Raw genomic sequence first — 15,263 nt, 5'->3', positions numbered from 1 at the left:
ATTTATCTCTAAATGAAGTTACAGTTATGAACTGATGTTATTGCTTTTGTCACTGCTAGACTAGATGGGCCATAGATCTGTTTCAATTTGGCAATTTCTTAACCAACTCGAAACATGAAATTCTGGTCCAATTGAATTAAACAGCAATTGTTTGTCCGACCTTGCCAAGAAACTTGCATCACCTTGGAACTTTAAACAGTTTGTTCTGCTGACCAGAAATAAACGGCATGACAGCATACCTGACTCTGGGAACACGTCCAAGGGAACTTAATTAACAGCTTAAAGGGCACAATTAGCGTCTTAGCCCATACAACACATTTTCCTTTCTTTAAAATATGCCACCGACTTTCCTAAATCCTGCCCCACCATAACTAAGAATACTTCTGTGATCTAAATAATAAATAACATGTATCAATTGCAGCTTGGACAGGATCTCATTCTCTGAGTTTTCTGAAAGTTAAAAGTTCACATACGTATTCTAAACTGAAGTGCAGATGTCCTGGTTCAGTCTCAATTCCCTGTAAATACTGCAATGATTTTGTTACTCAACTTGAAAATTTAAAAATTACTTTATTGACTAAGAAACCCTGTGCTAAATTCCTAGGAAAAAGGCAATTATTTTTAAGACACGCTAGCAAACTAAAACAAACTTCATACTTTTCTAAGGTTAAGTGAAACTATCTATTGTTAAAAACACAGCAGAGTATGATTTTTGACTCAAAACCCATTTTTTGTTGATATTAGGAAAAGTCAGGGAGTATACCAAAGAGCAATCTAAAGCGATAAAGAAATATTCTTTTCCTCAATTGAAAATATTTCTAATATGCTTACGAGGGTGACAAAGTTCTATTTTAATCCCAAGAATAAAGCAAATCCCCTGCAGTATTCAAATTATTACTATTATCTTAGGACTTTTTGGACACATAGACACCTTGGACTATACTGGCACAGCAGCAGGAGGATTCCTGAAAGTCATTTCCATGTTTAAGTGCTTTGTTAGCCTAAATTTCTGTCAGGTGATATATCCGTCTCATCATCTCTTAATTTTTCAGGCAGAAAATACCTGCATCCCCATGCAGCATAGAAAGAACATAAAAATGGCCAAGTGAATTGACAGACAATCATCACTCTGTTAAAAACCCAGTCCATTCACCTACAGAGGGGTTTTTTTTTTTTTCCCCAAAACTGCATAATAATTTTCTCATCCATCATAGTAGACTAGGTAGTATTTTTATTTCTGGATTTAAATCCTTTCCTTTGACTTTGTGATCCTGATCACAAGAAACATCTGCCACTGGACAGTCAAAATCTTGACTTATAAACTGCTTGACTTTGTCTGAAGGTGGGGAAGAGCTCTTCCACCTTTTCTAAAAATGCTAATGTCAAGTGGCAAAGAGAAGAGAAACTTGATTTTTACTGTAGACAGAAAGAAAGTATCTGAACTTTGGATTATCTAATGCTGACAGCTTGCAGGAAACAGAGATGAATGTCTGGCTACACGTTTCCAATATATCCTCTTAGGTAAACTCTACTGAGCTCTCATACTTGATGTAAATATGATCATCTCGCAAGGCTTTGCTCAGTGAGAGACTCATCAGTTAGAAGCCCTAAATGCGAGACAGTTGCAAGAAAGTTCCCACAAGTTCTGCATTTTCTAGGAGGAAATTCACCTTCATTAGATAAAAATGAAAATAACTTAAAAATGAGCCTCTTTCCCCTCCACCGTCAGTATGGAAGCTTTTCCAGTATGACTCCCCTGAAGAGATTAAGATTTGGGAACAAAACACTTGGAAGGTACTACTCTGTGCCATAAGAAAAAAGAATGGAGCCATCTGTTCCCAAATGTTACAGCCATGAAGAATGTTTCTGAGAAAGGCAATATATACATACAAAGCATGAATGGAGAGGATCAGTCTCTGTGAGGCTTTTCATTACTTCAGGGCTTTCAAATCAATACAGCCAAATTCTGCATTAGCTGACAGTCATGAGAACCTAGTGCTTTTTTAAGGTGGTTACAAGAACTGGATATTCACATGAGAGTCACATATGTAAGGAATATTTATTACGGATTTATTTCTTCCAGGTTAGTGACAATCCCCTGAATTATAACCTCTCCACTGTTTTTACTCCACAGTATTTCCTCTATTATCAGAATGAACCAATTCACATAACTGGACATATAATTAAATAACTAATTTATCATTAATTATCATCATCAGAGGAGTATGAGATACTTACGAACCTTAGAAAAACTAACCTGTTCAAATTTAGCTAAATTCAGTGAGACCGAGTAATTAACAACACTATTTTTACTTAAAGCATCTGATATCAAACACTCTCTACTTTGCATTTTTCCATTCTGTCTGGACTGTTCTTATGTGAACGCTATCAAAATATCTAAGTTAAGTAAATTTTCTAAACTGCAAAATACAGTAATTAAAATGTAAAATACAGTATTAACATGTAAAACATAAGGCTATACCTTTATCAGTCCTAAAGGAAAACATTTTAGTTTTTCTCACACGTGCTTTATGCAGTAACATTTTTTGTTATGTACTTACATGATAAAGCGGAACTGTATTGTTTTCTGCTAGCGAGAAATTCAAGACATCTTGCTGTCCAGGTTCAAGCCTAACATTAATAGTAGAGGCCAGCACAGATGGACTAATAGGGTAGTTTGGGCTTCCTGTGTTTTTGCCCTTTTTTCTTGACCTACGACCCGTGTCCCTTTTGTTGTCTTTCTGCATCAAAGGTTCTTCTTGGATAACCAAGATCTTGTCATCACTCAGGTACCGCAGGAGAGAATTCTCAGAATCAATTGTTGGAGAAAGAAAAAAAGAAACAAGTAAGACGAAAGAAACACAGAAAATCTGGGTTTCATTCCTACGATCATAAATATTTACATTTACTACAGGCTAAAAATAAAGCCTTGTTTTCTTTTATGAGAAGCTTATTTTAATCTTAGGCAAGTTTACTATTACTGTTGTGCTGTATTTCAAACACAAGCCATAACATAAAGTTTGCTTCAACTGAATGTTATCTAAAATGTGCCTAAGAAACACAAGGGAAATACAGCACAGCTCGTTTGTCAGTTTCCGCTTTGATTCAAAGTACTTGCTGTCATGGAAAACAATCCCTATTAAATGCACGGTGGCCCACTAACACTGCAAAACAACATGATAACTAGAAATGCAAATGTATAATACTTCACTTTTTTCCCCTCAAAAACAGATGGAGATAGGATGTTGAGATGAATCTTGAACATTTTTGATTTTTGTTTGTTAACAAATTCCTGGATTTTAAGAATGCAAGCCTAAATCCACAAAACAAATTACTGCTTCTGGATTCTTCCTCAAATTGTAAATCGTTATCTTATCTTCGTGACAGTGTTTCTGAACACCTTACTCTGTAAATTCTGAATTATGGAACATAGTTAATTCTTTCAGGATATAAAAAGGGAAAGCATGATAGATGCCTAATGAAAAGAATAGGTAGTGTAATAAATATGCCACTTGCTTAAAATAAGGACCTTAAATGATCTTTCGCAGACCTGAGTAACAAATCACCCCAAATCCCACTCCGCAAGGACTGTAACATGAAGACCTCTGATAATTGCCAACTGGGGAAAAGTGTTTTGCAAGGCTGGATGCAAATTTCCTGTTTCAACTCTTTGCTGTTGCATTTTTTTTTTGTATGCTAAAAGCAGAAAAATTTTGTTTTGCACTGTATCTTTTTACAGTTTTTGTAAGACTGAAATATCCTGCTTTCATCTTTTCAGAATGGTGCACTTTGACTTTCCAGTTTTCTAACAATATTCTATTGCACGTAAGCATGAAAAGCATTTCATTTTAATAAAATATAACAGGAAACGTGAAGAAAATTTGGTTTTTCAAACAAAATATTTTTGTTTTAATGTAGAACTACTTCAAAATTCTGATCAACAATTTCTCTGCAAAATGGAATGTCCTCTTCACTAGCACCTTTAAGAAAACATATGATTTGTTGTATTTAATCATATGAAGATTATTGACTATCAACAGCCAAATGAGAACATTATCTGAGCTTAATGAAATGGTGTGCGGAGGAAAGACTCAAGTCATAATTATATTATTCAAAATGTTTGGTGGCAATGATATTTTAATGTGTCCCCAACTCCTAGCTTCCTCCTTCCAAACTTTACACTGCAGCATGCCGTTTACTTGGTTGAACTGATAGCGCTATTTGTGGAGCTATGCTATGAACTAGATCAGGAAACAGAGTTAAAAATAAAAATGAACCCCTCCCCTTTCTCCCCCACCCCCCAAAACCCTGGGAGCTACTAACTTCTGATTTGTTTCCTGAGCTGGTTTCACAACACAGCCTCATAAACAGCTACAGTGGTATAGTTGTTTAGACTTCAGAATAATATCAAAGGGGCAGTCATAACTTTGAAAAGTGGAAAAAAGAAGCACCACAGACATACATCTTACCTAAAGTAAAATTTCTATTTCTATACATTATGAACAAAGTTTCAAATCTTTTTTGAAGCACCAAAATGACAAGAATGTGAATGCCAGTCTGCGTAGGCTCATCAAGAAAAGTCAGACAAGACCAAACAATTTCTTCCTGTGACAAAGCAACAGGCCCTATGGATAGGAGAATAGGCAGCGCATGTCACGTATCTTGAACATGGCAAGAATTTCAAACCACCTCAGATGATGTCTTAAAGGCAAGTCAGGCAAAAGTCTACATGAAACTATAAGGTTATGTACAACTGGGTGGAAAACCATTTTGGCTGCATCTGTATTGTCAGCTTGGTTAATTCCCTGCTTCCTCTGCGGCTCTGTTCCTCCGCACACTGGCTCATTTGTACCAGGGTTCCAACCTAGAGCAAACTGAGCAGCTCCGCTGGTGTAAAACCTAGGCACAGAAAAGATGGTGGTGCACACCCAGCTCCTTGCACTACAGGTAATATGAAGCTAGCCATGTTACGTGGCTTGCCTAAAAAAATATGAATGTCGCCAAAGGTAGTTCAGTAGATAGCAGTTTTCTGCCTAATACAGCAGAACCTGTAATGGATGACAAACACATTTTTAACATGTATTAAAAATATGATTCAACTGAATGCCTACAGATTTTTTTTACTCATCTAGTCTCTTTTGCATATTCACATGTTTTCATGCATAAAATTTAAAGCAAGGTAAGTACTAAGACTTGGACTAAATCACTGAAGTCTGCCTCAGATGAAACTTACTTTCTTTTGGAATGGAAAAGTACTGAAAAAGGTAGTTTAAAATCCTGTAAAAATGTTCAACAATACCCTTCAATTTTATCATACTGCAAATAGTCAAGGTGTGCTCCTCTCAGCTATCCACACCGTGCATAAAAGATTCTCACAAAATAGTACTTATTCAAGAATCCTCAGCTTTCTCTCCAAAAAGAAGGTAGGGTTGCAGCAGGCACAAGATCCCCCTCCCTTCCAAAAGGTAAGAAAGAAGGGCAGCAAAATGAAAACTTTTCTCCAGTGGGAGCATAGACAATAACAGGCAACAAAGAAGTAGTTAATTTTTATTTCTAATGCAATCTACATTGCATTCTGTAAGCACCAGTCAAAGAAATTCTCTTCTGCTGTAGTCTGTCTGGGGATATTCGGTGATGGTCTCTTCAGATAGCTGGATAATGGGTAACATCAAGGCTACTGTAGCATCTTTACACAATTTAGCTTAGATTAGAGTCCTTTCATTTTTAAGAGCATAAATACTTTCAGATTGCATACGTTAGACAAGTCTATAAATACTGATTTAAAGTCTATTTTACCTACCAAAAAAATGGAACTGATTTTTAGAGCATAAGTCTACTGAACAGATACGTATTTATAAATGTTTAAAAGGAAATGCTAGTGAAAGATGAAAGCAATATAACCTATTTTTTTCTGAACTATTTCATAACAATGTAGTATGTGCTCACATTTTTGAGTTGGAACAAAGATGAAACATAACTGGCACTCAGCTTCCCCATCCCCTTTAAAAAAATTACCACCAAGCTTTATATTTAGCATCAGCAATATAGAGAATTAAAGAAAAAATTGTAAGCTGCATCTTTCAAATAAAACTGAAATTATACTTATGTCTTGAAACACTTTTTTTTTTTTTAAACCTTTAGGTACTCTCCTATCACCACACTTCTTCCAAAATTTGTAATTCCCAGTGAAATCAGTGGACACTTATATCATTAGGACTGCTAGTCTGAACACAGCACACTTGTTGATTCCAATATTCATCCATATTCTTCAAAAAGTGTCTCAAAGGTCATCATCGTGCATCTATAATATCAATTTTTGTACAAAATGGTAAAGATTAAGATTACGACTATCAGCATATATCTGAATATTATAGTCTCTCTTAACCTTTGATGTTTATCTTCCTTCATAATAGAATTAGATAAAGTAAATGCCTCACAACTAGTACAAACTTTTTAATTTTCAGGAATACAAACACAACAACTCAGATACCACACAGGCTCTTTTGTATTCTCTGTGGCACTCACTAAAACATTCAGTTCCTGTGACGACATTTTCATGTTTCCTAAGTAAGAAAAAAGTCTTGGAGAACAGCAGAGAAAAAAAAATACTCACCTCTGCTTCCCCTCTTGTACATGTTTTGTTCTTTTGACTCCCCTGTCCAGGTGTACTCAGTAGGCATAGAAACAGGCCTTAAATCTCCTGGAAACAATTCAAGATGAACCAATATAATTTTTGAAGATTAAAAGTCTGTAGAGTAAGTAATTACTGTAAATTAGAACATGACACAACCCTTCAGAGTAGGCCTTTTTATCAGCACCTATACATTATTAAAGCTGCAGCTTTCACAATCAATTAAACATTCACATGCGCCAGATTCTCCTCTTTGTTATACCAATTTGATTCAAGTACCACTGACTTTTTATTACATTCACAAGTAATTTTACTCACTTTCTGCATTTACCTTTAAACTCTCTCCTATAAAAATTTCCTCTCTCATTAAATAGCTGGCAAAAAAGGCAGATGGTATCTTGGACTGCATTAGGAAGCGCATTGCCAGCAAGGCAAGAGAGGTGATCCTTCCTCTCTACTCAACACTGGTGAGGCCATATCTGAAGTGCTGGGTGCAGCACTGGGCTCCTCAGTACAAGGCATGGATTTACCAGAGCAAATCCAGCAAAGGGCCGACAAGATGACTAAGGTACTGGAGCACCTCTCATATGCAAAGAGAGCTGGGACTGTTTAGCCTGGACAAGGTTTGAGGGGATCTTATCAATGTTTATAAATATTTGATGGGAGGGTGTAAAGAGGATGGGGTCCGACTTTTCTCAGTGGTGCAATGGGCACAAATTGAAACACAGCACATTCCACTTGAACACAAGTAAGCGCTTCTTTACTGTGAAGGTGAGTGAACACTGGAACAGGTTGCCCAGAGAGCCTGTGGAGTCCCCATCCTTGCAGACATTCAAAACCTGACTGGACACGGTCCTGGGCAACCTGCTCTAGCTGACCCCTGCTTGAGCAGGGGAGCTTGGAGCAGATGACCTCCAGAGATTCCTTCCATAGCCAACTATTCTGTGATTCTGTATAATAAGCTGTTTTTAAACAGACTAATATGCTTTAGTACAATTACAAAGATTCTTAATACAGCTAAAACATTTTGTATCTATCACTTAAACAGTAAGACCTATCTGATTTGGCTACATGATGAGTAATGAGAAGATCTGATAGTTTCACGTAAGATTAGTTTCAAGTGCCTTAAAAAGAAAACATGCAATACAGTTTGGCAGCAACAAAAAATGAAGATTCAGACATTAGAGTTTTAATTAATATGATGTTATGGCATTACAGCTGGAAGACATATATGTGCATTATTCATTCTCTGCTATGAAATCAGTAGAACATAGCAGGCCATTAAACTAGGAGTACCGCAAAACTGACTATAAAGTATTAGCACTTTGGCCTTGTCAATGTGCAGTACTATCACTGAACACAGAAACACACTCTCTAGATTATAGGTTAAGTCCTGTCTGACCCATAAATGCAAAGTTTTCTCTTTCCACATGCCAACTGACTGAATTTGTAGAATGCTTCTTTAGGAATCAAGCTATTTTCTACAAGTAGTTACTGTTTGACTATTCTGTTTCTAAGATAATCATAGAATTTAAATACGAACAATAGTTTCTTTTTCATTATCAGTTACCTCTGGTTTATTACTAAAAACAAAGTATTTTTTGCATTATTTGTGTGCTGATGGAGTCTGTTATTCACCAGTCTTCCAAATACAGCTCTTCAGCTACCGAACTGAGAGTGACAGGAATCCATTTAAAACACTGGTATTATGAAGGAGTGTTTATTTTATTACTCTATTCCTTTTATTACCTACGAAAATCAAATTTCACCACTCCTGTTTTTCTCCAGGAATCATCTTAAAAACAGATCCATACAACAAAAGGCATTTTAATGTTAATTATCAGGATTTTTCTTTAAAAATAATTCCATTTTCTTTAAAAAATTTTGGTTTCAACAGCACATCTCCATTTATACAGGTAGCATTGGCCTCTTTTACCTGAAAAGAATAATACATGTATTGTTTACCAAAAGTAATTATGAGCACAGTGGCTCTCCAGTTTTAAGACTCTGCAAAAACAGAATCTTTTCTGTTTAAACTTTTTCTGTTAAAAAAGCTCAAAGATAGTAAGATATCACCAGTGAGTTTGAAAATAGCATTCTAACTGTGAACATAAAAATGTAACAAAAATGAAACACAAACTCTTTTGCAGAATTGTTGAGCCAGCCATTGTAATTGTTTAGTATAGGTAAAAATGAATGAATCTGATTACTAGCACATGTAAATTCAGCTACCAGCTTGTGTTACATACTTTATTACTGTTCTACTTGATCAAGTTTCATAGATAGGCATGGGTTTTGTAATGCCAGTACTGATAAAACAGTATTGCAGGCACAGGCACCTAAACTGAGAAGAGGATTTAAGAACAAACAGGTATATAAGAAAAGTAAGTTTTTGGATAACAATTTCCTGAAAATTTAGCTGGTAATGTATACACCTAGAATACAGAGATTTTCCCATACTATACTTTCAGTAATACCCTAAATGTTATGGTATATCTATATGGAACTATATGTAGTTTCCTTATCTCCCTAACAGCTGAAACTACTTTTAAATAGAAATTTATTTTTTAATTCCTAATTTTGAATTTGGCCTTAAAAGAATATTAATAAGAAAACAACCAACAAGATATCAAACAAAGCTAAGAATCATTAACACAGAAAAGAATGAAAAATAACTACAAAGAATGAAAAATAAATACAGATTAGAAGATAAAAACCAGAAATATGAATTTAAGAATGCACACAGCAAATGGAGATCAATGTAACAAAACTTAGCAGTATTTCTGGACAAGAGAAGAAATGTCTAATCCCTGAAGAGATTTGTAACACACAAATGCCAGCTGCCATGGCATAATCAAAATGAGAGATGCGAACCTGGAAAACACACAGGCCAAAGAAAGAAACTATTTTGTGTCGTATTGATTTTAATGCAAAGTTCTTCCCCACGCAAATGGAAAAAAATTATCTACAATGAATACAGTTTTATTACTAGCAGTTAAAATATTATCTGAAAACCTGGAGTTGTACTATATACACAGCTAGACTAGCTGCTGGCTTCAAAACTGCTTGCTTTACTTGCCTCTGTCGCAAGCATCTGAAAAATATTCAGACATTGAAAAGAATTACAGAACAACTCCATAGTTAACTATTTAAGTCTAAGGCTAATCCTCTTTTCAGGGATTTTTAAAAGCTTATATGATTTGGGTATGTAGTTCAGTTAGACCAGAAAATACTTCTGATTTTGTAGGCAGATGAGGAAAAACAGGCTCACATTTCTGTGTAACAGAGAGACTGAGAGTTAAAGGGAAGTTGCATCTATAGAAAGGCCTCCCAACATGAGCATAACAGCAGTATTTTGTCAAGCTCTTTTTCAGAAATTTCCAGAGTAATCAGTGGTTTAGGCACCTGAGCCATTCAAAATGACAGCAGCAGCAGATTTATATCAAAAGTAACAGATAAACTTGGATTGCTGGAAAGCAAATCTCAAACCCTGGCTCTTTACGCACACAGTCAAGCATTCTCATTGTGTACGCTGTATAGGGCTGCAGTCCTGGAAGCCAAGAAAGAGAGAACCTTAAGAAACATTTGTCTCAAAGAAGTCTGAATCTGCTATGCAGTCTAATTCAGTAACTGTTGTTAGAATATTATGCTAAACTTAAAAAAAAAAGGAGTTCTTCATACATTATCTTGAGTCTTGTTTTATGTGATAATAGAATACAAGGCAATAAATGTAAACGCAGAGCTCCAAAAAGCTAGTTTGAAAACATAAAGGAGACTAAAATACTGCTACTGAAATGCAGAACCATTCCATCATCTTCTTTTTTTTTAGAATACTTTTTTTTGCCTCCATGATAGTCCCTTACATATACCCTCTGGACTACTCAAGTTACCTATAAACTGTTATAGCATTGCAACTTGAGCATTTATTGCTGAATGGGAAAATTATTGTGAATAAATGAAAGACTAGAAATGGAAAGAAAAAAATACTGATTCATGACATTTTTGTCTAACACAAACAAATCTGGAGATTTGATTGGTATTGCCACAAGAACACTAAATACTCACATTAGAGTCAGACTAATAAGACTAATTTTAGATCATAAATCTTAGAAAAGGTGAAATGCAAATACTATAATAAATAAAAGCTTAATTTTCACAAATGGTTTGGGAAGCTGAAGGAAAATGGACTTATTTGCCTGCTTGGGTTTTGCCTATATTATCAATACTCGAGGTCTCTTCTGCCTGAGTATCATTCCATGTACCAGCTGCAACAGGCAGTAGTTCCTGATAACCACTTTAATTCTGGCAAAAGCATGGCACCAATTTCTGAGCTGCAGTTTGTGTGAGTCCTAGCAACAATGAAAGAAAATTTTCAACCATGAAAGATTTCCAAAGTTTTACTTTATTATTCCTATTTTTCCCATGGCTAACTAGTTCAGATGCATCAGATGCATGCTACTTGGATCCACCCCAAATCTGGTCTTTCAGTTTGACAGTTTGACGATGCAAAAGTACATCTTAAGTCAAAAAGTATAAAATACTCACTATACTAGAACCAGAGCAAAATTCAGATTTGGAAATGTGTTAATTAATGGAGTAGTTTAATCTGTAGTTTAAAAATTCCTGGTTTAACAATTATTTTAAAAGGAACAAACATAATATATTTCTGAGACTTTAAAATCAAATTCCTTCCAGATTTTCAAAAAGTCTCTCAAAGTTACAGAAAGTCAGTCAGAATTGCCCATTGTAAGCATAAATGGAAACCTAAGTATTACAGGAACAGCCTCCAACATTTTAAACTAAAGTCATCATGCGGCATAATTTTATGAAAGCAAGCCAAATCCATCCATCTGGCTCCAATTTAAATCACAGTTCAGATTTCTCATTCATTCTACTTTTATTATAAAATGTTGTGGCATATCAGAGGGATAAAGACTGAATGTCACTAGTATTAAAATGGAGTCCTACACTTCAATGTTAACAAGGTTACAACTCTTTCAAGCATCAAGTCAATGGCTGTACAAGTTAGTAAAAATATTCTACATATATAAAAGATCTGTTAAAATTTCCCTATTCTCAGAAGCAAAGGGTAGTATTTAAATACCCTCCTGTCCATTCTACAGTTGAAATTTTGCCATTTTTGAGCATAAGCTCAGCTGTAGTTAGCAAAATACTTAAGTCCCGTTTACCTGATAAACATAAGCTAAGATTGCTTTCAAACTGTTAGAATGACAGAAACCTAACATCACTTAGAAAGTTCAATATCCTTCCTTGGGGAAATCTCTAGCTACTACAGAATTATCACTGCAGCTTGGTGTAATTTTACATACCCCTGCAGCTGTCACATTTCCAGACGTGAATTCAACCCTCTCAACTCTAGAAATCGCCGGGGAAACTACAGAAATAACTTAGCTATCCTTCATTAACCGAACTTAGCAGAAGAGTAATGCAGCTGAGACCTTAACCCAGGTACGTTATGTAAATTATGCTATAGATATCTCAAATGTAATTTTTTTAAAAAAAACCCAAATAACAAAAAAAGCCAAGAAACAGATTTACTGACAGAGGAAAAGTCATACTTGCACGTCTTAACTATCAGTATCTATTTCAACATCTGTGGTAGTCAGTTGCTAACTCTTCTAACATTTATGGTGAAAAGAAGAATATTTCCAAGTCTGAATACAGTGAAGAGAAAGCCACACAGCCTCTAAGTACAAATAATTGAAAGCAGCAGTGAAACTGCATTTAAAAATAACATCCATGTCATCAAATCCTACACCAGACTAAACCCATTTTATGGCAGAATAACAATATCAGTGTCTAGAGTACTTTGAGGGGTTTTTTTTGTTTTTACTGTTACAGCTGTTATTGGATATTGTGCTATAACTTCCTTTGGGTGTTATCTCCATGGAACTGCAACATGTTTTTAACTACCTATGTCCATCAGCACTTCTTCACAGACACATTTTTCTTTGCTATTCAGAGCTTGTGAGAGTGATTTTTGTTCTTCCAAGACAAAACTATTCAGGAATTTTTTTTAATGATACGAGAGAAAGGAAAAAAAACAGCCTCAGAGTATGTGAATGAAGAACTTATTGATGGCATCATATATCTATCAAAAGACAGAACCTTCCCAAAGAGAATGTTATGAGCAAAGGGAGTCATTCCTTTCTCTGTTGAGAAGGACACAGCAATAATGTCTTTTGCATAACCAAATTCACATATAATTACATGACAAATAGTTTTTTTAAAAAATCTTTTATCTTAGAAGTCTGTAAAACTTGCAAAATAAATTACTGTCCTGAAAATAAAAGCAATACATACAAACAAAGAATACACTGTTGTGTTTCAGGAATATCATTCTAAAATTCACCAAATACCAAAACCATCCATTTTAACAGAGCTAAACAAGCTAAAAAGAAAAATCATTAACTTTGAACAGCACTTTTTATATAAACACATATGTATGTAAACCTGTACACCTATCCAGATTTACAGGCAAACAAAATTTCTATGTAAAATTGGAGTTTACTATTGTTATAGTAGCATCTTACGTATTTAAGCAGTCACTATTCTAAGATTTTGAACTACATTTCTAGCATTAACAACTTCATCCTAGGATGCTATTTATGCAATTATATCTATTTAACACAGTGCTGAATTTTGGAAGGCATTACCTCTCATAGAGACTTTCATACCACCAATAAGTCTTTTCAGGTCCTTCCCTGTAAGTAGTCCAGAAGGCTGCAACTAGCGTAATCTCCAAGAGCTTCTGAATGAAATCTGGCAAGTTAAGATGCTATCTATCCAAATAATATGAACTTAAATATCACCCAAAATTTTAAGTATACACTGCAGAGTATGTTTATAAATAACTTTTATATGCTAGTTCCTAGTATACTAAGTGTTCGCAGAAATTTTTGCCTAATATTCCCAGCCACCAGGTAATAGTCTAAGAAAGAATACTAGAGTTTTGGGAAGTGATGATGTGTTAATAACGCAATTTGTTAATCTAGTCAATCTAGAAATGTCAAGAAATCAAGCCTACCATGAGTAGGTGTTTTTTCTCTTCTCCGCACTCCTGAAGCTCTGCTTCGCTCATACTCAGAGCCCACAGGATGACCTTCACCTTCAATTAAGGTATAGTATTTCCCACTTTCATGATCCAGAAAATAGCTCGGAGACTCAGAGCCTTTCATTCCGGACTTTCCAAATTTGCTGATGTCATCACAAGACATTATTCCAATTTCATCCCTGAAAACATTAAAATAGAAGATTATGGGGAAATTAGCCATTTAATGATAAAGCTAAAGTGTACCACCTGACTCTCCTAAACACTAAAAATGGAAAAATGTCATGTAATCTGTTATATGTGAGAAATTTTGCTAGTGATCCAAATGAATTTCGACAAATATAAATTCATTCAATTATCACTGGGTTACAGTTTATCTGTAAGATAGTTATGTTGCGTATTTAGCAGTAACTAGAAAGAAAGCACCACAAAGTGGTCAAACTATAAAAGTTACACAAAACCTTGCTTCAAAAAAGTGCAACTTACGTAATTCACTGAAATTGATTATTTTCTTTCCATAATTCATCAGAATTCAGGAAGTCTTTCCAAAATGCTGTTTAGACATTTATTACAAGTGTATTATTATTTATATTATTCAAAATTCTTCTTGCTGCTTTTCTAATGATAATTCTTGATGGGGTCAATATCATAAATACTTTTCAAAGTTTCGTATCAGTTCAAATAAGTAACTTCTCAAAGTTAGCAGTATATCGTAAAAAGTTATTTGCCCTATAGTACCAGTGTTCTCTGAGATGTTGTAGTTACTGTGTACTATACTGGAAGACAGACATTCCTCACATACAAATTCAAGTTATTCCCAGTTCATCAGGACTAGTATTCTAGGCTTCTGTAAGATACTGAACAAGGGGCACAAAGGTCAAAGAAAGTACAATCCTTCCCTCTTTCAGTCTCCCCTTTGAAGCCTGATGATGTAATTCTGAGATAGAAATTAAATATATTTTTTGAGCTCTAAATTAACTATAACATCTAAGAGATACACAGGTACTATAAAATCTTTTAGAGTATGTGACAGGATAACACATACTGTAGATTTTAAATGCACCAGTGAGATAGGAAAATACTCTTCTCAAAAATGAGCTCTTTTCTGGTTGTTAAGTCCAGCATATAACCCGTGACCAAGTCAGTGAATTACTACTTGTCAACATTTTCCGGTTTTTGGAAAGAGGCAAATTCTTAAGCCAAGCAGAAGATGAATTCTGCTTCAGTTCTAACAAAGTGAACTTTGAAATCCAATGAAGGGAATAGGTGCTTCCTTCCTCAAAAGACAAAGCCAAGCCAGCTATTGGTTCAAAGCAGTACAAACAGTTTGAATGGTTAAGTTCAAACACTTAAACAAAGCTTTGTGCTTTTAAAGTCCCATGATAGGTATTACAGTCAAAACTAGGTCTTTCCTACATGCTTGATCATCTAACGGGCCTACTCATTCCTTTTCAAAAGCCACCAAAGATGGCAAGCTAAATTCAGAGGCACTGCAGCAAGGTACACTTTTTCCCCACTAAAAAAAAAAAAAAGTATTTTTGATAATTCTTTTGGAAAAAA

The 15,263-nt window shown here is 35.0% G+C and overlaps 1 protein-coding gene across 1 annotated transcript in view; it reads right to left on the bottom strand.

Annotated features, from left to right (window-relative positions):
* The window catches only part of LOC112983901 (connector enhancer of kinase suppressor of ras 2-like), a 240,445-nt gene that overhangs the window by 63,529 nt on the left and 161,653 nt on the right, over positions 1 to 15,263 (bottom strand). The window contains exons 11-13 of the mRNA XM_064518287.1: positions 13,680 to 13,885; positions 6,615 to 6,700; positions 2,562 to 2,816 (exon numbers count right to left, since the gene is read on the bottom strand). Coding sequence (XP_064374357.1) covers positions 2,562 to 2,816; positions 6,615 to 6,700; positions 13,680 to 13,885 — 547 coding nt within the window. The remainder of the gene's footprint in view (positions 1 to 2,561; positions 2,817 to 6,614; positions 6,701 to 13,679; positions 13,886 to 15,263) is intronic.

Source organism: Dromaius novaehollandiae, chromosome 11 (assembly GCF_036370855.1).
Source record: "Dromaius novaehollandiae isolate bDroNov1 chromosome 11, bDroNov1.hap1, whole genome shotgun sequence".
NCBI classification, from domain to species: Eukaryota; Metazoa; Chordata; class Aves; order Casuariiformes; family Dromaiidae; genus Dromaius; species Dromaius novaehollandiae.
Note: the sequence above shows the minus strand (reverse complement) of the source record. Positions and strands in the feature narration are given on the sequence as shown.